The sequence below is a fragment of the Entelurus aequoreus genome, linkage group LG20 (genome assembly GCF_033978785.1).
Source record: "Entelurus aequoreus isolate RoL-2023_Sb linkage group LG20, RoL_Eaeq_v1.1, whole genome shotgun sequence".
NCBI classification, from domain to species: Eukaryota; Metazoa; Chordata; class Actinopteri; order Syngnathiformes; family Syngnathidae; genus Entelurus; species Entelurus aequoreus.
In genome coordinates this window covers 51,665,268-51,691,718 of record NC_084750.1, presented here as the reverse complement: position 1 = coordinate 51,691,718, position 26,451 = coordinate 51,665,268, and the positions used below count along the sequence as shown (strand labels likewise).

At 41.8% G+C, this 26,451-nt stretch overlaps 2 protein-coding genes across 2 annotated transcripts in view; both read left to right on the top strand.

The window, feature by feature from the left end:
* The first annotated feature begins 1,337 nt into the window (after positions 1 to 1,337).
* LOC133635715 (homeobox protein Hox-A2a-like) lies at positions 1,338 to 2,649 on the top strand. Its single transcript, XM_062028963.1, has 2 exons — positions 1,338 to 1,801; positions 1,879 to 2,649. Exons 1-2 carry the CDS (start codon positions 1,450 to 1,452, stop codon positions 2,631 to 2,633), a joined length of 1,107 nt encoding a protein of 368 aa, XP_061884947.1. The 5' UTR covers positions 1,338 to 1,449; the 3' UTR covers positions 2,634 to 2,649.
* Positions 2,650 to 14,300: 11,651 nt separating this feature from the next.
* The window catches only part of LOC133635744 (homeobox protein Hox-A1a-like), a 20,268-nt gene continuing 8,117 nt past the window's right edge, over positions 14,301 to 26,451 (top strand). The window contains 3 exon segments of the mRNA XM_062028994.1: positions 14,301 to 14,844; positions 19,635 to 20,054; positions 22,920 to 23,032. Coding sequence (XP_061884978.1) covers positions 14,310 to 14,844; positions 19,635 to 20,054; positions 22,920 to 23,032 — 1,068 coding nt within the window. The 5' untranslated portion in view covers positions 14,301 to 14,309.

Below are 26,451 nucleotides of genomic sequence, written 5' to 3'. Positions count from 1 at the left end.
CGTTAAAAGTGCACTTGTTTGTTTGTTTAAGTTATTTTCCCTACAACACGAATTGAGGCTACGACCTGTTTATTCGGGGATTCCCGATTAATCGAACAAAGTCGTAAGTCAAAGATCTTTTGTTTATTTTTTAATGAACGCATACACGTTAAAAGTGCATGTGTTTGTTTGTTTAAGTTATTTCCCCTACAACACGAATTGAGGCTACGACCTGTTTATTCGGGGATTCACGATTAATCGAACAAAGTCGTAAGTCAAAGATATTTTGTTTTTTGTTTATTTTTTAATGAACGCATACACGTTAAAAGTGCACGTGTTTGTTTGGTTAAGTTATTTTCCCTACAACACGAATTGAGGCTACGACCTGTTTATTCGGGGATTCCCGATTAATCGGACAAAGTCGTAAGTCAAAGATATTTTGTTTTTTGGTTATTTTTTAATGAACGCACACACGTTAAAAGTGCACGTGTTTGTTTGTCTAAGTTATTTTCCCTAAAACATGAATTGAGGCTATAACCTGTTTATTCGGGGATTCCCGATTAATCGAACAAAGTCGTAAGTCAAAGATATTTTGTTTTTTGTTTATTTTTTAATGAACGCATACACGTTAAAAGTGCACGTGTTTGTTTGTTTAAGTTATTTCCCCTACAACACGAATTGAGGCTACGACCTGTTTATTCGGGGATTCCCGATTAATCGGACAAAGTCGTAAGTCAAAGATATTTTGTTTTTTGTTTATTTTTTAATGAACGCACACACGTTAAAAGCGCACGTGTTTTTACCCGATTACTTGATTCATGAGCGCACTAATCCAAAAATAATCCACCATAATAACCATAAAATGTGCTTCTTTAAGGGAGTGAAGACAATCACGTTTGGGGTATGTTTTCTTTTTCTTCTTTTTTTTTTTTTTTAAAGATATGTGTGTGTGCGTGCACGTGCGTGCGTGTGTGTGTGTGTGTGTGTGTGTGTGTGTAGTGGGGGGCGTTCTCGCCTGACATCCTCAAACAATACGAGAAAGAGGAGTGCACGAATCTGCGCGCCCCCAGCTTTAGGGGTCCTTTTGCACCAGCGAGAGCGTCCGCCATTCCTAAAAAGAGCCTTTTTTTTAAGAGTCGGGGGGTTCCGAGCCTCTTCCGAGAGGAGGACGAGGATGTGAGGGAAAGTCCCCCGAGCTGCAGCCGCAGACTTTTTCGGGATCCATCCGGGTGCAGCTCAGTGGCGCGTTTTGATGAAAGCCCAAGTTGTCATTGGACAGAAGTCATCATGTGACAGGCCCGTCGGTGCAAATTTCGAGCTGGCGTGCATGAATCCACTCCTTCCACGCAGCGCGGCCATAATCGGGGGGAAAGCCCATCACGGGATCCTTTTTTCGGGGATGATTTGTCCCCCCGGCCGCTGAGCTCGCTGGACTGGACAGTAACGCGCGCAGACGTTCCTGGGCTGGAGATGAATTACGAATTCGAGCGAGAGAGCGGATTTATCAATAGTCAGCCTTCGCTCGCTGAGTGCCTGACATCTTTCCCCCCTGTCGCGGATTCCTTTCAAAGTTCATCAATCAAGAGCTCGACACTGATTCCCCCTCCCTTCGAGCAGACCATCCCCAGCCTCAACCCGGGCAGCCACCCGCGTCACGGCCGGCCGAGGCACAGCCCGGACGGATGCAGCCCGCTGCCCACCGCCTCGCTGCCCCCGGAGTACCCGTGGATGCGGGAGAAGAAAGCCTCCAAGAGGAGCCACCTGCAGCCCACGACCACCGCGACCACCTTGTCCAATGGACCTGTGTGCTTCTCCCCTAAAGGTGGGTGCGCTTTTTCTCCTTTTTTCCCCTCCACATTTAATTTAAAGAGTGACGGTTATGGAACGGTTCTGTCCCAGGCTCGCCGGAGGTCGTGGACGTGGCTCCAGGGGGCTCCCGGCGCCTCAGGACCGCGTACACCAACACGCAGCTGCTGGAGCTGGAGAAGGAATTCCACTTCAACAAGTATCTGTGCCGACCCCGCCGGGTGGAGATAGCGGCCCTGCTGGACCTGACCGAGCGCCAGGTCAAAGTCTGGTTCCAGAACCGGCGCATGAAGCACAAGCGCCAGACGCAGACTAAGGAGAACCACAACGGGGACCGGAGCGGCGGCAGCGGCGGCGGCCGGGAAGAGGAGGAGGAGGAGGAGGAGGAAGGGGAGGACGCCATGCGCTGCAGCGACGAGGACGACGAGGGCCCCCAGTTGTACGAGCAAAGCGGGGCCCTGCTGGAGAGAGACACCTTCTCCTTTCACAACAACAATCTGGCTCCCACGCAGCTGCACGTCCACAATAGCGGCTACGCCCCGACCCCGCTCCACAGCAATGAGAAAAATCTCAAACATTTCCCCAACGCGGCTGCGGGCTGCGCGGCAACAATGGGCCCCGGCTCGGCATCTGGGCCGGACAATGGCGACTGCAGTCCCCCGGCCCTGGACGTTTCTATACACGACTTCCAGGCCTTCTCGGCGGACTCCTCATGCCTGCAGCTCTCCGACGCCGCCTCGCCGAGCTTGTCGGAGTCCCTGGACAGTCCCGTGGACATTTCCGCGGACACTTTCTACTTTTTCGCCGAGTCCCTGACGACGATCGACCTGCAGAATCTCAACTATTAGCCGCGTTTGATTTCTTGGTTGCAAACCTTTTTTTTTTTTTTTTTTTTTTTTTGTGGACGGCGAGGCCGGCGGTAAATCGATTGTAATCCCCCCCCCCCCAAAAAAAACAAAAACAACAAAAAAAAAAAGTTTTTTGTGTGTGTGCGAGGGAGGGAAAATTATGACGTGTGTGTGACAAATTCTACAAGTTTTATTTTTGTATAGCTCCTTGGATATTTTTGTTAGAATACAAGAACTTGCTACAACTTTTTGGTGTTTGGAGTCTTTTTCTATTCCCCGAAACAATTAAAAAACATCAAATATGCAAATTAAACAACAGGTTGGTCATGAATATAAATTACTAGAGCAAGCGCACTGATGCTATTTTTCCTATTTAGGGGAATTGTAATATTTATTACACATATATTTTTTTATATATTATATATTTTTTGAGCAGTTCCACTGTAAAAGAATAGGATTTTTTTTTTGATTTTTTTTTTTTTTGCGTTTTCTCGCTGCACAGCCGAGCCTCGTTCGCCCGCAGGAGCTCATAAATCACCGCGCTGTCACCAAAGACACCCACTCGTGTCTGCATGCTCACAAATAAAAACCCACTCATGATTTCGGACGCTTTTTTTTTTTTTTTTAGAGGGGGTCGCTCGGCAATTATTTCTTTTTATAGTGCTCTTTAAAAAAAGGCTTGTTGTGCGTGTGAGGCCCCCCCCCAACCAACCCACGACGCCCATATTAGGTTTATGACCATGATGTTTTTTTTTTTCTTGCAAGGTTATTGGATGGAGCCCGCCAAGGGCCAATATGTTCGATAAGACGATTATAAAGAGCTTCATTATCGTTTAATAAATAGTCGGTTCAATATGGAGCTTTTGTGCGTCAAATCAGGCTCCAGCCACCGGTTGCACGGATCGATACGATCATCTAAAAGCTATGCACGGCAACTGGAGTGTGTGTGTATATGTGTGTGTAAGTGTGTGTGTGTGCGCGCTTTTGATGCAAAAATGGCGGGGGTTTGCAGCTATAGTGGCGTCCGCGTAACCAAATCATTCCGAGACAACGCGTCCTTTCTGCGCGCATGTGTGGCACACAAAGAGCTGCGAGGCCCGCCATGGTGCAGCGGGGCTGGCTGTCCACGGACGAGGACCCGCAGCGCCCACGCAATGCACTCCGCTGCAGATGTCAGAGGGTTGGGGGGAAGGGAGCCTTCAGCGGCGACGCCACTATAGTGCTTTACTTCCACGGCTGCAAAAAAATAAATAAAAAAAAATCACGTTTTGTCGGATTTCAGTCGATCACGTGGCATGGTAGTCCCCTAACCCCCAGTTTTCATGCTAAAATGACTTATTTTGAGTTTTAACAGCATATAGGAAGTTTTTTATAAGCGTGTGGAGGACTTTGGAAAACTTTCAAATCAGAGAAATTGAACTCAGTGACTTTAAATGCCTACTGAAAGCCACTACTACCGACCACGCAGTCTGATAGTTTATATATCAATGATGAAATCTTAACATTGCAACACATGCCAATACGGCCGGGTTAACTTATAAAGTGCGATTTTAAATTTCCCGCTAAACTTCCGGTTGAAAACGTCTGTGTATGATGACGCATGCGCGTGACGTCACTAGTTAAACGGAAGTATTGGTACACCATTGAATCCAATACAAAAAAGCTCTGTTTTCATCTTAAAATTCCACAGTATTCTGGACATCTGTGTTGGTGAATCTTTTGCAATTTGTTTAATGAACAATGAAGACTGCAAAGAAGAAAGTTGTAGGTGGGATCGGTGTATTAGCGGCTGGCTGGAGCAACACAACCAGGAGGACTTTGACTTGGATAGCAGACGCGCTAGCCGACGCTAGCCGCCAGGCGCACGGATGATCTGGTGAAGTCCTTCGTCCTTCTGTCGATCGCTGGAACGCAGGTGAGCACGGGTGTTGATGAGCAAATGAGGGCTGGCTGGCGTAGGTGGAGCGCTAATGTTTTTATCATAGCTCTGTGAGGTCCCGTTGCTAAGTTAGCTTCAATGGCGTCGTTAGCAACAGCATTGTTAACCTTCGCCAGTCTGGAAAGCATTAACCGTGTAGTTACATGTCCATGGTTTAATAGTATTGTTGATTTTCTGTCTATCCTTCCAGTCAGGGGTTTATTTATTTTGTTTCTATCTGCATTTGAGCCCGATGCTATCACGTTAGCTCCGTAGCTAAAGTGTTTCGCCGATGTATTGTCGTGGAGATAAATGTCACTGTGTGAATGTCCATTTCGCGTTCTCGACTTTCATTTTCAAGAGGATATAGTATCCGAGGTGGTTTAAAATAAAAATCCGTGATCCACAATAGAAAAAGGAGAAAGTGTGGAATCCAATGAACCCTTCTACCTAAGTTACGGTCAGAGCGAAAAAAGATACGTCCTGCACTGCACGCTAGTCCTTCACTCTCACGTTCCTCATCCACAAATCTTTCATCCTCGCTCAAATTAATGGGGTAATCGTCGCTTTCTCGGTCCAAATCTCTCTTGCTGCATTGTAAGCAATAGGAAAATGTGAGGAGCCCTTCCTCCTGTAATGTCACGCTAATTCCGGTACAGGCAAGGCTTTTTTTTTTATCAGCGACCAAAAGTTGCAAACTTTATCGTCGTTGTTCTCTACTAAATCCTTTCAGCAAAAAATATGGCAATATCGCGAAATGATCAAGTATGACACATAGAATGGATCTGCTATCCCCGTTTAAATAAAAAAAAAATCATTTCAGTAGGCCTTTAAGCTATAGACCAGGGGCCCCAAACATTTGCCTCCAAGGGCCAAAGTGAAAATGTGCTAAAAGTCTGCGTTCAGCATCGCAAGTGATGAGTGTAGCCTCACAAAGACATATTTAAATATTAGTAGTATAGAGTATTACACAGACTTTGTGTCTAATTCAGTTAAAATGCAACCATTTTTTTAACCTCAAAACACCCGAAAAGGTCATTTTGTGGAGATGTTCACCATTTCCGGGTGTTGTTGAGAAACCAGCTCCTCCGACATATTTCATCAGATCGCTTTCAAAATGGACACGGAGGATGCTGAGTTCTCAAGTGTTCAGGTTTTTATTACAGGACTTGGCGATATAAAATGATAAAATTATTTTACCATAAACAGTAAGGTGGTTTTTAGACTAAATTCCTGTAAATTGAATAAACTGTTTTTATGTTAAAATTCTGGTGACTAAAACGCGATAGTTTTTCCACCGTGAAAATCGATATTTCTTGGTTTTATGGCAGTCAATAGCTTGGATGCCCAAAGTGGGGCCCGCTGCCCAAATTTGGCCTGCCGGGGGTGTCTACCAAATGTAAAATGATTCACACTGACCTCTTTCAAGCTGCACAGTCACTGATGGCATGTCCGCAAGGCTGCACTGTAAAAAAAACCCAAAAAAACAATAGATTTGACTGTAAACCCTGGCAGCTCAGTTGCTAGAAATGTACTGTAAAATTATTCGTGGGACCATTTTTTTTCCACTTACCGCACTGTAAAAACAAGAAACGTCGATTTTTATGGTAAAAAAACGAGCAGCTCAGTAGCCAGAGTTTTGCGGTAAAAATCACAGTGGTCATGTTTTTCAATTTACAGTAATGCACGGTAAAAAATGGCCATAGATTTTACGGTAAAAAAAATGGCAGCTTAGCAACTTAAAAACAACAGTGGTACAGTTTTTCAATTTACAGTAATTTAGTGTAAAAAACACAGTTTAAGGCCAAACTCTGAGCTGACAGCTCTTTTATCGTAAAATCTGAAGATGGGTGATTTTTATAGGCTAACTTTGAATTTAAAACCGGTAAAATTGTGACTTTTTGACGCTTTACGGTAAAGGATCATCTTGGTCGCCACGTCCTGTAATAAAAACCTAAACACTTCGGGACTTAGCATCCTCCGCGTGTCCAATGTGTGTGGGTCCATTTTTAAAGCGATGAGATGAAATATGTCGGAGGAGCTGGTCACACCAACAACACCCGGAAATGGTGAACATCTCCACAAAATGACCTTTTTGGGTGTTTTAGGGTTAAAAATGCTGCATGTTAACTGAATTAGACACAATGTCTGTGTGATAATCTTTATTACTAATATTTAAATATGTCGCTGTTGCACGGTCAAAATTGGCAGTTTCACTTTGGCCCTCGGAGGCAAATGTTTTGGCCCCCCTGCTATAGTCATTGAACCCTGTTATAATAAATGTAAAATTGAAAGTACAAATGTTATATTTTGAGGTAAGTTCCGCAGGAAACGGTCAGAAACACGTCCGCTTGCTCACAGGAAGTTGCTCGTTGTGTGTTTTGTTGTGCTCTCATTCGCATAATCACTTATTTATTGTACTTATTGATATAGTCAGTGGCCTGAAGGAGTATTTTCAAGTGTTCAATAACATATCTAACTATTAGTCCCTCAGGGTGCGCGTGCCACGGGTTTGAGACCCCTGCTCTCAATGCATCGTCACACAAGTCGTCAAATAATAAATGGCGTTCCTATAGAAATCCCCCCTTTGCCCCACCCTTCGACATCTTACCCTGCCCCCCTCCTCCTCCACGATGGGGGCGGGGCTTCCCAACTATTTGATGTCCTTTTGCGGGTTGTGCAAGAGGTGTACCTAATGGTTTGCTCACACAACCCACTGAGAACCAGCCAGTGTCCTCTACAGTGGACATTTATGTCTTTGGTTCTTACTTTTACCACTTACAGTAAATCCCTGTAAGTGACTCATATGGCTGAACATATGAGTCGCCATAATAGAATCGCAAAAACCAACAAAGATGCCGTTTTTCCATTTACAGTAACACGCTGTAAAAACAACGACCCCGAATGTTACTGTGGAATTTTCCTACTCCCGTAAAAATCACAGCGGCATACCGTTTTTGAAAGTTTTAGTACTTCAGTGTAAAAAACGAGGGTCCATTTTAACGAAAATTTTCCGTCAAATTTTTTTTTACCGTAAAATCTACAGAATTTAAAAAACATTTTTTTTACAGTTTATGCAGACTCATTCCCAGTCTGTACAATAGATTTTCCTTAAAAAAATGTATTAATTTATTTATTTTTTTGGTCATAAAAAAAATACAATCATGTGTGCTTACGGACTGTATCCCTGCAGACTGTATTGATCTATATTGATATATAATGTAGGAACCAGCAATATTAATAACAGAAAGAAACAACCCTTTTGTGCGAATGAGTGTGAATGAGTAAATGGGGGAGGGAGGTTTTTTGGGTTGGTGCACTAATTGTAAGTGTATCTTGTGTTTTTTAAGTTTATTTAATATAAAAAATAAATAAATAATTTTTTAAAAAAATGTTTAAAAAAAAATAAATTATTGTGCGGCCCGGTACAAATCGATTCACGGGCCGGTACCGGGCCACGGACCGGTACCGGGCCGTGGCCCGGTGGTTGGGGACCACTGCCTTACGGCGTCGCGGGGGTATTGTTTTACCACTTACAGTAAATCCCTGTAAAACGGTGGTAATTCTACGCTGCACCTATGAGTTGCCATAATTGAATCGCAAAAACCAACAAAGATGCCGTTTTTTCCAGTTACAGTAACACGCTGTAAAAACAACGACCCCAGATGTTACTGTGAAATTTTCCTACTCCCGTAAAAATCACAGTGGCATACCGTTTTTCAAAATTTTAGTACTTCAATGTAAAAAAACGAGGGTCCATTTTACACAAAATTTTCCGTCAAATTTTTTTTTTTACCGTAAAATCTACAGATTTTTTTTTTTTTACAGTTCATGCAGGCTCATTCCCAGTCTGTACAAGAGATTTTCCTTAAAAAAATGTTTTCATCGATGACACGCAGAACGTCCCTCCCCTCCCCTTCCTTTTCGACTGCAATACCACAGATGACCAAAGATAGCGCCCTTCTCCCCCATACATCCATCCATCCATTTCTACCGCATGTCCCTTACGGCAGTGGTCCCCAACCACCCAATAAAAAAAACAAATTAATCAATTTTTTTTAAATGTTTAAATTTTTTTTTATTAAATCAACATAAAAAACACAATATATACATCATATATCAATATGGATCAATACAGTCTGCAGGGATACAGTCCGTAAGCACACATGATTGTATTTGTTAATGAAAAAAAAAAAATTAAATAAAAAAAAAAAATTCCCCCCCCGGTCCGTGAGACACATTTTCAAGCGTTGACCGGTCCCCAGCTACAAAAAGGTTGGGGACCACTGCCTTACGTTGTCGGGAGAGTATTGTTTTACCACTTACAGTAAATCCCTGTGAAACGATGGTAATTCTACGCTGCACATATGAGTCGCCATAATCGAATGGCAAAAAACAACAAAGATGCCGTTTTTCCATTTACAGTAACACGCTGTAAAAACAACGACCCCAAATGTTACTGTGAAATTTTCATACTACCATAAAAAATCACAGTGGCATACCGTTTTTCACAGTTTTAGTACTTCAGTGTAAAAAACGAGGGTCCATTTTACAGAACATTTTCCGTCAAATTTTTTTTTTACCGTAAAATCTACATAATTTTTATTTATTTAGTATAATTTTTCTTTTTTTACAGTTTATGCAGGCTCATTCCCAGTCTGTACAAGCAATTTTCCTTCAAAAAAAAGTTTTCAATTGCAATACCACAGATGACCAAAGATAGCGCCCTTCTCCCCCATCCATCCATCCATTTACTACCGCTTGTCCCTTACGGCGTCGAGGGGGTATTGTTTTACCACTTACAGCAAATCCCTGTGAAACGGTGGTAATTCTACGCTGCACCTATGAGTCGCCATAATCGAATCGCAAAAACCAACAAAGATGCGGTTTTTCCATTTACAGTAACACGCTGTAAAATCTGTGATGAGGTGGCGACTTGTCCAGGGTGTACCCCGCCTTCCGCCCGATTGTAGCTGAAATAGGCTCCAGCGCCCCCCGCGACCCCGAAGGGAATGAGCGGTAGAAAATGGATGGATGGACGGTGTAAAAACGACGACCCCAAATGTTACTGTGAAATTTTCCTACTCCCGTAAAAACCACAGTGGCATACCGTTTTTCAAAGTTTTAGTACTTCACTGTAAAAAAACGAGGGTCCATTTTAAGAATTTTTTTTTTTTTTTTTACCGTAAAATCTACATAATTTTTATTTATTTATTGTAATTTTTTATTTTATTTTTTTTACAGTTTATGCAGGCTCATTCCCAGTCTGTACAAGCAATTTTCCTTAAAAAAAAAAAGGTTTTCGACTGCAATACCACAGATGACCAAAGATAGCACCCTTCTCCCCCATCCATCCATCCATTTCCTACCGCTTGTCCCTTACGGCGTCGAGGGGGTATTGTTTTACCACTTACAGCAAATCCCTGTGAAACGGTGGTAATTCTACGCTGCACCTATGAGTCGCCATAATCGAATCGCAAAAACCAACAAAGATGCGGTTTTTCCATTTACAGTAACACGCTGTAAAATCTGTGATGAGGTGGCGACTTGTCCAGGGTGTACCCCGCCTTCCGCCCGATTGTAGCTGAAATAGGCTCCAGCGCCCCCCGCAACCCTGAAGGGAATGAGCGGTAGAAAATGGATGGATGGATGGATGGACGGTGTAAAAACGACGACCCCAAATGTTACTGTGAAATTTTCTTACTCCCGTAAAAACCACAGTGGCATACCGTTTTTCAAAGTTTTAGTACTTCACTGTAAAAAACGAGGGTCCATTTAAAGAAATTTTTTTGTCAATTTTTTTTTTTTACCGTAAAATCTACATAATTTGTATTTATTTATAATAATTTTTTATTTTATTTTTTTTTACAGTATATGCAGGCTCATTCCCAGTCTGTACAAGCAATTTTCCTTCAAAAAAAAGTTTTCGACTGCAATACCACAGATGACCAAAGATATCGCCCTTCTCCCCCATCCATCCATCCATTTACTACCGCTTGTCCCTTACGGCGTCGAGGGGGTATTGTTTTACCACTTACAGCAAATCCCTGTGAAACGGTGGTAATTCTACGCTGCACCTATGAGTCGCCATAATCGAATCGCAAAAACCAACAAAGATGCAGTTTTTCCATTTACAGTAACATGCTGTAAAATCTGTGATGAGGTGGCGACTTGTCCAGGGTGTACCCCGCCTTCCGCCCGATTGTAGCTGAAATAGGCTCCGGCGCCCCCCCCCGCGACCCCGAAGGGAATGAGCGGTAGAAAATGGATGGATGGATGGATGGACGGTGTAAAAACGACGACCCCAAATTTTACTGTGGAATTACTCCCGTAAAAACCACAGTGGCATACCGTTTTTCAAAGTTTTAGTACTTCACTGTAAAAAACGAGGGTCCATTTTAAGAAATTTTTTCGTCAATTTTTTTTTTTTACCGTAAAATCTACATAATTTGTATTTATTTATTATAATTTTTTATTTAATTTTTTTTACAGTTTATGCAGGCTCATTCCCAGTCTGTACAAGCAATTTTCCTTCAAAAAAAAGTTTTCGACTGCAACACCACAGATGACCAAAGATAGCGCCCTTCTCCCCCATCCATCCGTCCATTTTCTACCGCTTGTCCCTTACGGCGTCGAGGGGGTATTGTTTTACCACTTACAGCAAATCCCTGTGAAACGGTGGTAATTCTACGCTGCACCTATGAGTCGCCATAATCGAATCGCAAAAACCAACAAAGATGCAGTTTTTCCATTTACAGTAACACGCTGTAAAATCTGTGATGAGGCGGCGACTTGTCTTGGGTGTACACCGCCTTCCGCCCGATTGTAGCTGAAATAGGCTCCAGCGCCCCCCCCGCGACCCCGAAGGGAATGAGCGGTAGGAAATGGATGGATGGATGGATGGACGGTGTAAAAACGACGACCCCAAATGTTACTGTGAAATTTTCCTACTCCCGTAAAAACCACAGTGGCATACCGTTTTTCAAAGTTTTAGTACTTCACTGTAAAAAAACAAGGGTCCATTTTAAGAAATTTTTTCGTCAATTTTTTTTTTTTTACCGTAAAATCTACATAATTTGTATTCATTCATTATAATTTTTTATTTTATTTTTTTTACAGTTTATGCAGGCTCATTCCCAGTCTGTACAAGCAATTTTCCTTAAAAAAAAAAAAAGGTTTTCGACTGCAATACCACAGATGACCAAAGATATCGCCCTTCTCCCCCATCCATCCATCCATTTTCTACCGCTTGTCCCTTACGGCGTCGAGGGGGTATTGTTTTACCACTTACAGCAAATCCCTGTGAAACGGTGGTAATTCTACGCTGCACCTATGAGTCGCCATAATCGAATCGCAAGAAACCAACAAAGATGCATTTTTTCCATTTACAGTAACACGCTGTAAAATCTGTGATGAGGTGGCGACTTGTCCAGGGTGTACCCCGCCTTCCGCCCGATTGTAGCTGAAATAGGCTCCGGCGCCCCCCGCGACCCCGAAGGGAATGAGCGGTAGAAAATGGATGGATGGATGGATGGACGGTGTAAAAACGACGACCCCAAATGTTACTGTGAAATTTTCCTACTCCCGTAAAAACCACAGTGGCATACCGTTTTTCAGAGTTTTAGTACTTCACTGTAAAAAACGAGGGTCCATTTTAAGAAATTTTTTCGTCAATTTTTTTTTTTTTACCGTAAAATCTACATAATTTTTATTTATTTATTATAATTTTTTATTTTATTTTTTTTACAGTTTATGCAGGCTCATTCCCAGTCTGTACAAGCAATTTTCCTTCAAAAAAAAAAGGTTTTCGACTGCAATACCACAGATGACCAAAGATATCGCCCTTCTCCCCCATCCATCCATCCATTTACTACCGCTTGTCCCTTACGGCGTCGAGGGGGTATTGTTTAACCACTTACAGCAAATCCCTGTGAAACGGTGGTAATTCTACGCTGCACCTATGAGTCGCCATAATCGAATCGCAAGAAACCAACAAAGATGCAGTTTTTCCATTTACAGTAACACGCTGTAAAATCTGTGATGAGGTGGCGACTTGTCCAGGGTGTACCCCGCCCTCCGCCCGATTGTAGCTGAAATAGGCTCCGGCGCCCCCCGCGACCCCGAAGGGAATGAGCGGTAGAAAATGGATGGATGGATGGATGGATGGACGGTGTAAAAACGACGACCCCAAATGTTACTGTGAAATTTTCCTACTCCCGTAAAAACCACAGTGGCATACCGTTTTTCAAAGTTTTAGTACTTCACTGTAAAAAAACGAGGGTCCATTTTAAGAATTTTTTTCGTCAATTTTTTTTTTTACCGTAAAATCTACATAATTTGTATTTATTTATTATAATTTTTTTTTTTTTTTTTTTACAGTTTATGCAGGCTCATTCCCAGTCTGTACAAGCAAATTTCCTTCAAAAAAAATGGTTTTCGACTGCAATACCACAGATGACCAAAGATATCGCCCTTCTCCCCCATCCATCCATCCATTTTCTACCGCTTGTCCCTTACGGCGTCGAGGGGGTATTGTTTTACCACTTACAGCAAATCCCTGTGAAACGGTGGTAATTCTACGCTGCACCTATGAGTCGCCATAATCGAATCGCAAGAAACCAACAAAGATGCATTTTTTCCATTTACAGTAACACGCTGTAAAATCTGTGATGAGGTGGCGACTTGTCCAGGGTGTACCCCGCCTTCCGCCCGATTGTAGCTGAAATAGGCTCCAGCGCCCCCCCACGACTCCGAAGGGAATGAGCGGTAGAAAATGGATGGATGGATGGATGGACGGTGTAAAAACGACGACCCCAAATTTTACTGTGAAATTACTCCCGTAAAAACCACAGTGGCATACCGTTTTTCAAAGTTTTAGTACTTCACTGTAAAAAACGAGGGTCCATTTTAAGACATTTTTTCGTCATTTTTTTTTTTTTTACCGTAAAATCTACATAATTTGTATTTATTTATTATAATTTTTTTTTTTTTTTTTTTTTACAGTTCATGCAGGCTCATTCCCAGTCTGTACAAGCAATTTTCCTTCAAAAAAAAGTTTTCGACTGCAATACCACAGATGACCAAAGACAGCGCCCTTCTCCCCCACGTCTGCGTAAATGTCGCCCTCCGGTCTGCTCCCACTCCCACGCACGCTCCCACAATCCATTAGTGCCCTCGCAGCAGATTCATTTGACGAGCACTTTTTTTCCAACCAGACCATCACGCCGCGGGCTGAAGTGCGCATGGGCGGTACGTTACGTCCCATCAACGCGCGATAAGGGTCGCGCAATAGAAGTCAGAGTTGACCCGGAGAGGAGTTGAGGACATTAAAAAGACATTTCTGTCATTCCGGGAGATAAATGTGAGCGTCTTGGTCAACATTTCCCCCCCGCCGAGACAATATTTGCAGAGTAAAGTAAACCCTCAAGCCTGATAGGACAAATCATGACGTAATGCAACAACAACAAAAAAAGGGTCACCTGAGGTCAACGTGCGCGGCTGTCCTCCTCAAGTGCGTCCCGGGAAGCGTCCGCGTCCTGCTCGCTCGGCCACCGCGCGTTATTTGACGGACGAGCGGCAACTCCAGCGGCAATCTGTCAGCAGATAGCGCCTGAGTGGCTGACCCGGTGTCACGTGACCACGCCCGTTCATTGATGCCGGTCACCCCCCCCTTGCCCCCCTCCCGCCCCCTCCCCATAGGTAAATGTCGTCACGCAGGGCAGCCGAGGCAGAGATCAGAGGTGCTCCACGATGCCACGATGAGCACCTTCGTGGATTATTCCGTCATGAGCGGCGAGGGCGGCTCGTGTTCCGTGAGAGCCTTCCACCCGGATCACGGCATCGCCGCGTTCCAGTCGTGCGCCGTGACGGCGGGCAACTGCGGCGCCGATGAGCGCTTCATGGCGAGCCGGGCTCCGCCGGACGACGCCCCGCCGCGCGGCTCCTGCCACGCCGGGCTGGCGTACGGCGCGCACGCGGCCTGCGGCTCCGGTTACGGCGCGCCGACTTTCTACAACCATTACGCGCTGAACCAGGAAGTGGACGCCGCCGCCGCCGCGGGGTTCGCCCAGTGCGGCCCGCTGGTGTACCCGGGTCACCTGGCGCAGGGTCAGCTGCAGTACGCCCACCCGGCCTACGGGGGCGGCCACGAGCCTTTCCCCGGGTGCTCGAACCCTCTGTCCCCGCTCCACGCCGCTCACCTGGAGGGGTGCTGCTCCCCGCTGTCGGAGGGAGCCTCCACATGTGCGCAGACCTTCGACTGGATGAAAGTCAAGAGGAACCCCCCCAAGGCAGGTGGGTGGTGCGTTCAAGTGCCCCAGGTGCATTATACATGCACGCATGTCCACTTCAATGGACGCTATATTTCTCAGGTGGACAATATTAATGACGATGATATATCGAATACTGCGGGTTTTTTGCTGGCGTTGTGATGCATTCAGGGCCCGCACAAAGAAAGAAATGATCAACAAATGTCCACTGTAGTGGACGCTGGCTCTCACGAGGACACATTTTAACGGTTCAGTCCTTACAAGAAAAGTGTTACTAATATTTGATAGTGCAGTTTTGAGTCACATTAACAATTTGACCTCTTCCATTCAAAACTGCATTGAAAAAATGCTCATTTGTAGCTATTGAGTGAGTTTTGGTGTAGATATTGTTATTCATCCTTTTTTTACGACATGCGCGCAGTGACAGTGCAGAGTTACAGTGTGTTCCTCACATATTTGACAATATTACATGCCGACATATCCGAAAAGGAGTAGGGCGAAGCAGAGCTTACTCACTCTCCTTTGCCGCGTCATAGTCATTTTTATTACATATGGACATGTTGATTGACAACACTGAAATTGTCCCTAGTGTGTGAATGTGAGTGTGAATGTTGTCTGTCAATCTGTGTTGGCCCTGTGATGAGGTGGCGACTTGTCCAGGGTGTACCCCGCCTTCCGCCCGAATGCAGCTGAAATAGGCTCCAGCGACCCCAAAAGGGACAAGCGGTAGAAAATGGATGGATAATGACAATAATATATCAAAAACGCTCAATACTGCGTGGTTTTTGCTGGCGTCGTGATGCATTCAGGGCCCGCCGAAAGAAAGAAATGATCAACAAATGTCCACTGTAGTGGACGCTGGCTCTCACGAGGACACATTTTAACGGTTCAGTCCTTACAAGAAAAGTGTTACTAATATTTGATAGTGCAGTTTTGAGTCATATTAACAATTTGACCTCTTCCATTCAAAACTGCATTGAAAAATATGCGAATTTTTAGCTATTGAGGGAGTTCTGGTATTGATATTGTTATTCATCCTTTTTTACGACATGCGCGCAGTGACAGTGCAGAGTTACAGTGTGTTCGTCACATATTTGACAATTTCACACGCCGACATATCCGAAAAAGGAGTAGGGCGAAGCAGAGCTTACTCACTCTCCGCGTCATAGTCATTTTTATTACAAAAGGACAGGTTGATTGGCAACACTAAAATTGTCCCTAGTGTGTGAATGTGAGTGTGAATGCTATATCTGTGTTGGCCCTGCGATGAGGTGGCGACTTGTCCAGGGTGTACCCTGCCTTCCTCCCGAATTCAGCTGAGATAGGCTCCAGCGACCCCAAAAGGGACAAGCGGTAGAAAATGGATGGATAATGACAATAATATATGAAAAACGCTCAATACTGCGTGGTTTTTGCTGCCGTTGTGATGCATTCAGGGCCCGCCGAAAGAAAGAAATGATCAACAAATGTCCACTGTAGTGGACGCTGGCTCTCACGAGGACACATTTTAACGGTTCAGTCCTTACAAGAAAAGTGTTACTAATATTTGATAGTGCAGTTTTGAGTCATATTTACAATTTGACCTCTTCCATTCAAAACTGCATTGAAAAAATGCTCATTTTTAGCTATTGAGGGAGTTCTGGTATTGATATTGTTATTCATCCTTTTTTACGACACGCGCGCAGTGACAGTGCAGAGTTACAGTGTGTTCGTCACATATTTGACAATGTCACATGCCGACGTATCCGAAAAGGAGTAGGGCGAAGCAAAGCTTATTCACTCTCATTTGCCGCGTCATAGTCATTTTTTATTACATATAGACATGTTGATTGGCAACACTATGGCCCTCGTGTGTGAATCCGAGTGTGAATGTTGTATCTGTGTTGGCCCTGCGATGAGGTGGCAACTTGTCCAGGGTGCACCCCGCCTTCTGCAGCTGAGATAGGCTCCAGCGACCCCCCGCGACCCCAAAAGGGACAAGCGGTAGAAAATGGATGGATAATGACAATAATATATCAAAAACGCTCAATACTGCGTGGTTTTTGCTGGCGTCGTGATGCATTCAGGGCCCGCCGAAAGAAAGAAATGATCAACAAATGTCCACTGTAGTGGACGCTGGCCCTCACAAGGACACATTTTAACGGTTCAGTCCTTACAAGAAAAGTGTTACTAATGTTTGATAGTGCAGTTTTGAGTCATATTAACAATTTGACCTCTTCCATTCAAAACTGCATTGGAAAAATGCTCATTTTTAGCTATTGAGGGAGTTCTGGTATTGATATTGTTATTCATCCTTTTTTACGACATGCGCGCAGTGACAGTGCAGAGTTACAGTGTGTTCGTCACATATTTGACAATATTACATGCCGACATATCCGAAAAGGAGTAGGGCGAAGCAAAGCTTATTCACTCTCATTTTCCGCGTCATAGTCATTTTTTATTACATATAGACATGTTGATTGGCAACACTATGGCCCTCGTGTGTGAATCCGAGTGTGAATGTTGTATCTGTGTTGGCCCTGCGATGAGGTGGCAACTTGTCCAGGGTGCACCCCGCCTTCTGCAGCTGAGATAGGCTCCAGCGACCCCCCGCGACCCCAAAACGGACAAGCGATAGAAAATGGATGGATAATGACAATAATATATCAAAAACGCTCAATAGTGCAGGTTTTTGCAGACGTTGTGATGCATTCAGGGCCCGCCGAAAGAAAGAAATGATCAACAAATGTCCACTGTAGTGGACGCTGGCTCTCACGAGGACACATTTTAACGGTTCAGTCCTTACAAGAAAAGTGTTACTAATGTTTGATAGTACAGTTTTGAGTCATATTAACAATTTGACCTCTTCCATTCAAAACTGCATTGAAAAAAATGCTCATTTTTAGCTATTGATGGAGTCCTGGTATTGATATTGTTATTCATCCTTTTTTACGACATGCCCGCAGTGACAGTGCAGAGTTACAGTGTGTTCGTCACATATTTGACAATTTCACACGCCGACATATCCGAAAAAGGAGTAGGGCGAAGCAGAGCTTATTCACTCTCCTTTGCCGCGTCATAGTCATTTTTATTACATATGGACATGTTGATTGGCAACACTGAAATTGTCCCTAGTGTGTGAATGTGAGTGTGAATGTCGTCTGTCTATTTGTGTTGGCCCTGCGATGAGGTGGCAACTTGTCCAGGATGTACCCCGCCTTCCGGCCGAATGCAGCTGAGATAGGCTCCAGCGACCCCCCGCGACCCCAAAAGGGACAAGCGGTAGAAATGGATGGATAATGACAATAATATATCAAAAACGCTCAACACTGCGTGGTTTTTGCTGGCGTTGTGATGCATTCAGGGCCAGCCGAAAGAAAGAAATGATCAACAAATGTCCACTGTAGTGGACGCTGGCTCTCACGAGGACACATTTTAACGGTTCAGTCCTTACAAGAAAAGTGTTACTAATATTTGATAGTGCAGTTTTGAGTCATATTAACAATTTGACCTCTTCCATTCAAAACTGCATTGAAAAAATGCTCATTTTTAGCTATTGAGGGAGTTCTGGTATTGATATTGTTATTCATCCTTTTTTACGACATGCGCGCAGTGACAGTGCAGAGTTACAGTGTGTTCGTCACATATTTGACAATTTCACACGCCGACATATCCGAAAAAGGAGTAGGGCGAAGCAGAGCTTACTCACTCTCCGCGTCATAGTCATTTTTATTACATATGGACAGGTTGATTGGCAACACTAAAATTGGCCCTAGTGTGTGAATGTGAGTGTGAATGTTGTCTGTCTATCTGTGTTGGCCCTGCGATGAGGTGGCGACTTGTCCAGGGTGTACCCCGCCTTCCTCCCGAATGCAGCTGAGATAGGCTCCAGCGACCCCAAAAGGGACAAGCGGTAGAAAATGGATGGATAATGACAATAATATATCAAAAACGCTCAATACTGCGTGGTTTTTGCTGGCGTTGTGATGCATTCAGGGCCAGCCGAAACAAAGAAATTATGAACAAATGTCCACTGTAGTGGACGCTGGCTCTCACAAGGACACATTTTAATGGTTCAGTCCTTACAAGAAAAGTGTTACTAATGTTTGATAGTGCAGTTTTGAGTCATATTAACAATTTGACCTCTTCCATTCAAAACTGCATTGAAAAAATGCTCATTTTTAGCTATTGAGGGAGTTCTGGTATTGATATTGGTATTCATCCTTGTTTACGACATGCGCGCAGTGACAGTGCAGAGTTACAGTGTGTTCCTCACATATTTGACAATTTCACATGCCGACATATCCGAAAAGGAGTAGGGCGAAGCAGAGCTTATTCACTCTCATTTGCCGCGTCATAGTAATTTTTTATTACATATGGACAGGTTGATTGGCAACACTAAAATTGGCCCACTGACTGAATGTGAGTGTGAATGTTGTCTGTCTATCTGTGTTGGCCCTGCGACGAGGTGGCGACTTGTCCAGGGTGCACCCCGCCTTCCACAGCTGAGATAGGCTCCAGCGACCCCGAAAGGTACAAGCGGTAGAAAATGGATGGATGTTTACGTTCTGTCTTGATATCAATAAAGTTCACATATGATTCAGATTATTTGCCAGATTTATGGATTTATTGCTTAATCCATAATATACTGTTATGATTAAAGGTTTTAAGTGCTGTATGTGCATTTTTCTATCATTGTTTAGTGATAACATTTAACAGCATAATTCCACAGTGAAATACTGCAATACAAATGTATTGTAACCTTACGACAAAAGACAGTTCAGGGTGACAAGGTCTACAGTGACCAAGGTCTAAGTTGTCCTCCTGCACCTTCAGGGCGGTCAGGCGAGTTGGGCTACGGAGCCCCGCCCAACGCGGTCCGGACCAACTTCAGCACCAAGCAGCTGACGGAGCTGGAGAAGGAGTTCCACTTCAACAAGTACCTGACGCGGGCGCGGCGCGTGGAGATCGCCGCCACGCTGCAGCTGAACGAGACTCAGGTGAAGATCTGGTTCCAGAACCGGCGGATGAAGCAGAAGAAGCGGGAGAAGGAGGGACTCCTGACGGCCAAGGCCGCGCCCTCTGACCCCGGGGAGAGCCTCCGGGAGAAAATGGACGACGCGGCGTCGGAGAAGTCGGTTTCTGCGCCTTGTACGCCTTCTCCCACTTCCTCCACCGTGTCCTCCACCGGCGCCGACGGGTACTGATCCGACTGGGAGCGAACTCTTGCACTATTTGGACTATTTCCACTCACTGGTTATCGATGTCTTTTATATTGTGGAGGGCAGGGGTGTCCAAAGCGTGGACCGGGGGGCCATTTCCCAGCTTTCAAAGTAAAAGTAACAGCAGTACCCTTTTTCAATTTAAACACTGACTGTAGATTTTATGGTAAAAACTGGCGGGAAATTTATTGTAAAAAAACACACATTAGTACTATTTTCCCATTTACAGTAATGCACTGTAAAAACAACAATTGTAGATATTAAGGTCAAAAACTTTCAGCCAGAATTTTACTGTAAAAATGACAGTTACATTTTTTTCATTCACAGTAATGCACTGCAGAAAAGGACGACCCTTTGACCTTAAAAAATGGACGCTGAGTCGCCAGAATTTGACCATAAAAATAACAGTGGTACTGTTTTTGGATTTACTGTAAAGCACTGTAAAACACCAAATTGATATTTTACGGTAAAAAAACCCGGACATTTTCTGTACAAAAAAATAATGATAACATCAATTTCAAGGTGTAAAAGTGGAGGCCAGAATTTGGTGGTAAAAAATACCAGTGGCACTGTTTTTTTCAATTTACAGCAATGCACTGTAAACACAGCACCCGTTTGTTTTAGGGTGTAAAAATGGCGGCCATTATTTGATCGTTAAAATAACAATGAAGGTGTTCACAATCACAGAAATGCACCGCAAAAAACGACGACCGTAAATTTTTACGATTAAAAACAAAATGGACAGAATTTGACCATAAAAATAACAGTGGTACTGTTTTTGGATTTACTGTAAAGCACTGTAAAACAACAAATGGATATTTTACGGTTAAAAAAAAAGGGACATTTACAGTACAAAAAAAATAATGATACCATCAATTTCAAGGTGTAAAAGTGGAGGCCAGAATTTGGTCGTAAAAAATACCAGTGGCACTGTTTTTCCAATTTACAGCTATGCACTGTAAACACAGCACCCGTTTGTTTTAGGGTGTAAAAATGGCGGCCATCATTTGATCGTTAAAATAACAATGAAGGTGTTCACAATCACAGAAATGCACCGCAAAAAACGACGACCGTAAATTTTTACGATTAAAAACAAAATGGACAGAATTTGACCATAAAAATAACAGTGGTACTGTTTTTGGATTTACTGTAAAGCACTGTAAAACACCAAATTGATATTTTACGGTTTAAAAAAAAGGGACATTTACAGTACAAAAAAAATAATGATACCATCAATTTCAAGGTGTAAAAGTGGAGGCCAGAATTTGGTGGTAAAAAATACCAGTGGCACTGTTTTTCCAATTTACAGCTATGCACTGTAAACACAGCACCCGTTTGTTTTAGGGTGTAAAAATGTCGGCCATCATTTTGATTGTCTTTTAACCAGGGGTCCCCAAACTTTTTGACTCGTGGGCCGCATTGGGTTAAAAAAATTTGGCCGGGGGCCGGGCTGTATATATATATATATATATATATATATTTATATATATATATATATATATATATATATATATATATATATATATATATATATATATATATATATATATATATATATATATATATATATATATATATATATACATTGTCTTTTTAATCCGTTTTGACATTTAACATTGTCACGTTATGGATGGGAAAATTAATTTTTAGACAATATGATTTGCCTGAGCGGCTAGGAGACACCGAGAGTAACAAGCGGTAGAAAATGGATTAGAAAGGAAACATTAAAAAAAATAAAAAATAAATAAATAAATAAATAAACAACTTTTTTTTTCAACTTGGGACTTCCCGTGGGCCGGATTTTGGATGTTGGGGGGCCAGATTCGGCCCGCGGGCCGTAGTTTGGGGACCCCTGCTTTTAACAATGAAGGTGTTTACATTACAATGCACTGCAAAAACGACAACCATAGATTTTTACCATTAAAAACAAAATGGCCAGAATTTGACCATAAAAATAACATTTGTATAAAATAACATATTTTTTAAATTTACAGTTACACTATAAAAACCACGAGCATAGTTTTTACAGCAAAAAAAAAAAAAAAAGCAGCTCAGTCGCCAGAATTTTTCCGTAAGAATAACAGCGCTACTGTTTTCTAATTTAATTCTGTTTATAGAAAAAAATTAACTGGGAATTTTACAGTAAACATCTGGAGACTAAGACTTTGTTTTTTCACCATGACTGTGAATTTTTAAGTTACACCAATGCTATTTTTTCCGTAAAATTCCGAAAACTATGCCAGGATTTTTTATTTTTTTTTGGTAGTTGTTTTTACAGTGCATAATTGGTATTGTGATTATTTTTACTGTAAAAATTTTTTAAACAGTTTTTTAAATTTTTTTTCTGCTAAAGTCTATGGCCGTTGCTTTGACAGAGCATTACTGTCATTTGGAAAATGATGATAGTCTTATTCTGTCGTCATGGACCAGTTTGGCCGGTTTACTGCACACAAATGTATGAACATGGCCGCCGCATCCCTCATATCACGTGGTTTGGACACCCCGCAGGTGTGTTGTGTCACATGACCTGATCAGTGCGCCCTCCAATTCCCGCAATCAAAGGTGAATTGTCCGCACATTGTCTTGTATCAGAGCTGCATGATGCGTTCACGGGTTCCTGGCCGCGGCGGGACGCTGAGTTTTATCAGTCAGACCTGTCACGTGTTGCTGGCTTGTCAGCGCCGATTATTAAAAAGTGAAATCATCTCCAAAGGACTTTGGGATTTGTGTTATTAAAAAAAATATTAAAAAAATGGCGACTTTTTTGAGCAAAAATCAACATTATTGAGCCCAACACGGCGGTGAGGATGTCGACAAGGAGGGCCAGTGCGGAGTTGCAGAGGTGCGTCACGTGATTTAATGTCATGACGTCATTGGACTTTGTCCTCTCGTTTTGAAGTGGAGGCCGACTCCCATCAAAGACAGACGATTGATGATCGCGCGTCACCTGGGATCCACCTGCATGGGCCGTGGAGGCGCATGCGCACACCTGCTGAGGCGGCACAGAAGACTGTAAGTTGTGCAAAGTCTTCTTTAACCTGAAGGAAACTCACTCTTTTGTACGTGGAATGTTGTTTGAAATATTTAAAAGTTGTATTATTGTTATTATTAATGCCCAAAACAAGCTTGCAATAAGCAAACATATTTTAAGTAATTGAACAAATGCACTGACAATATTTTAATGAATTTTTTTATATCAGTTTCCAATATTCTAAAATAGGGGTGTCCAAACTTTTTCCACTGAGGGCCGCATTCTGAAAAATCAAAGCAAGCGGGGGCCATTTTGATATATTTTTTATTTTAAAAACCAATACAATATATGTATAAAAAAATATACATTTAGGCCTCCACTCGGGGACCCCAAAGGGTTTTGGTCAAAAAAATATTCAAAATGTGTCATTATTCAGTATTATTATTTTTTATTATCATTCAAGTTTTAAATCTCTACATCAACATTATGTCTATCTGTCAATATAACGGTTTTAAAGATTTAAGTTGTCCTGTTTTTTTATGGAAAAAAATACAAAATATGCAATATTTTCACACAATAAAAATTTCAAGTGGAATATTTGAGGTTATATAATAATTGGAGCCTTAAAAAGGTCAATAACTCATAACAACATTGATTTTAATTCATTATTATTTTTTTGAGCAAAGACACTTAAAAACAAATCACACTAAAATAATTGGGGATCCAAGTAATTATAGTGTTAAAAAATAAATTATATATATTTTTTGACTGTTTACTTTTAACACAATAATCTCGAGATCAACTTCAGATCTATCCGTCAATCATACGTTTTTATTGTTGTTTATGTTTTTCGTTTGTTCGTTTTAGGCCCTTCTTTATAAAAAAAAAACAGCTGCAGTTTTTTATATGGCAAACACAAAATATGCAACATTTTCCCCAAAAATATCTCAGATGTGACGTAATTGGAGCCTTGAATAGGTCAATAATTCATAATGACATTGATTTTGATTCATTATTATTTTTTAAAGAAAGAAACAGCCTGCATGGCAGCTTTGTGTTATTAGAGTAAACATTGCGACATGTTCTTGTTACATTTCACCTGTTTACTCTTTTATACCACTTATCATGTTTTTAATTTTTTTCATTCGTATTTTTAAAATGTGCCGTGGGGCCGTTAAAAAATGACCTGCGGGCCACAAATGGCCCCCGGGCCGCACTTTGGACACCCAAAACAACATTATTCAACGAAATAACGTAAAAATACTATATTAAATACACTGTATTTTACTAAAATTACATTAAATGTTTTTATTGTCATTTGATATTTTTTATTTTCAATTTAAAATATATCTTAAAACACAATTATTTTTGTTTTGCACACGCTGCTTTTGTTCGTTATACGCCCCGCACGCAACTCGTTTCAATCCGTTTTATTTGACACTTAAAAAGGATCCCGATCCGTTTAAAAATGGCTTTAGAAAAAAAATAAAATAACGAGACGATGGTGAAAAGTATCAATGCGTGTCGAATATTAGTGCTTGCAAATAAATAAACATGTGGAGTGTTGAGTTTAGGCCCCACTGAGGGTCCTTCAGGGTCCCCTTCCGAAAGAAAGCCTCGGGTCAAGCAGCGGTCACACTTTGAGTTTGTTGTCATAGCACACACACACACACACACACACACACACACACACACACACACACACACACACACACACGCACGCACACACCCACACACACACGCACGCACGGGCCCAAACAACAAGGTGGAGACCACACTGGTCAAACAAGCAAGACTCCACCTCCAAGGACCTGTTTGACCAACACAATGAACATTACAAGGAAAAACACCAAACTTTTTTTTTTTTTTTAAAGTAAGAAATATATTTGTGGGACCCCCAGAACCGGTGGTTCCGATTCAGATGCCCTAGTAAAGGAGCTATGAACTCACCGATTAAATCAAGGAGATTTTGGTTTATGAACATTCTTGATGTGTAACTTGAATAAGGAGCAAACTTTGGGCAACAAATAAAATAACGGAATTGTCTGAATTAGCTGCCCCCAAAAAACTATTTTATTATTTAAAACGTTGGCTCAAAATGTTGTAAAAAAAAAACAGAGGAAAACTAGAAAAAAATAAATAAAAACGAATACTGTATTTTTAAGGTATTCAATTAGATAATAATAATAACAATACCATTTTATTTATTTGTTAACTTTATTTGTTTTTGCAATACCACTCATCTAAGTATTATATTAGGGTAGACTTTAACTTGAAAATGTCCCATTTAGTGTCACGCCAGACTCTCAGTTTGGGATTATTTTGTAATCAAGTAATCTCTCGATAAATGTGCACAATCGATGGGAAAATCTGATAAAATACACTTTACAGCAGGGGTGTCAAACTCGTTTTAACTGAGGGCCACATCGCAGTTATGTTTGGGCCCCGGAGGGCCTTTTCTAACAGTGAATACTATTATTACACAATTTTTAAATGTATTTTATTAGTAGATTTTTTTTTAAACTAAAATGTAAAAAAAATATGGTGAGTTGCAATAATTTGACCTCAAAATGTTGTGTATATTATTGTAAAGTGCTGCATTTTTCTATGGTAAAAAAAAAAGGCAGCTCAGTTGCCAGAATTTTACTGTAAAATTGACATTTGTTTTTTTTTACTGTAAATAAAAAAATGCATTTTTACAGTAAAATTACAACAGTTTATTACAGTAAAAAAAAAAAGTACAGTTTTTTTCATTTAGAGAAAAATGCTGTAAAAACCACAGTAAATTTCTTAAATTTTACCATGAAATCTATTGCTACTTTTACATTGCATTTGATGGATAAATTGCTTTGAAATCCTTATTATTAGTATTTATTTCAATCTAAAAAAAGGTTTTTAATGTTTGAGAATACATTTTTGCATAATTAGACAATATTTAATTTGTCATTTTAATATGTAATTTGCGATTACATGGGGTGCATTTTTTTTTTTTTTATCCCAACATAGAAAGAAAGAATACATTTAGTGAGAAAAGTTACAGTACTTTATTGATGCATATTATTTCCAGGCTTTCGAGGGCCAAATAAAATGATGTGGCGGGCCACATCCGGCCCCCGGGCCTTGAGTTTGACACCTGTGCTTTACAGCCTATTTTGGAGGGAAAATAAACAATGATTTTTCTGTTTGCCATAACCATCATTTCTTGTTTTCCTAATGAATACACATTATTAATATTAAATTGTAACATTGTGAACAAAAATAATGATAAAAAAGATTAGCTCGTAGCACCAACACACACATTTGATGTCATTTTGTGAACAATAAAGTACTTTATCTGATAAAAAGTGAGGCGTATAAATATGAATTGACACAATACTGCATTAAAGATGAAGTGGAGCTGCCAAATAGTGAGCAGCCATGTTGCTTTGTGTCCAAACTTCTTCCAGCGAGGGCCAGAAAA

Coding starts and splice junctions, on each gene's coding strand:
- LOC133635715 (XM_062028963.1), top strand. CDS start 1,450: ATGAATTACGAATTCGAGCGAGAGAGCGGATTTATCAATAGTCAGCCT. Junction 1,802..1,878: donor TGTGTGCTTCTCCCCTAAAG/GTGGGTGCGCTT, acceptor GTTCTGTCCCAG/GCTCGCCGGAGGTCGTGGAC.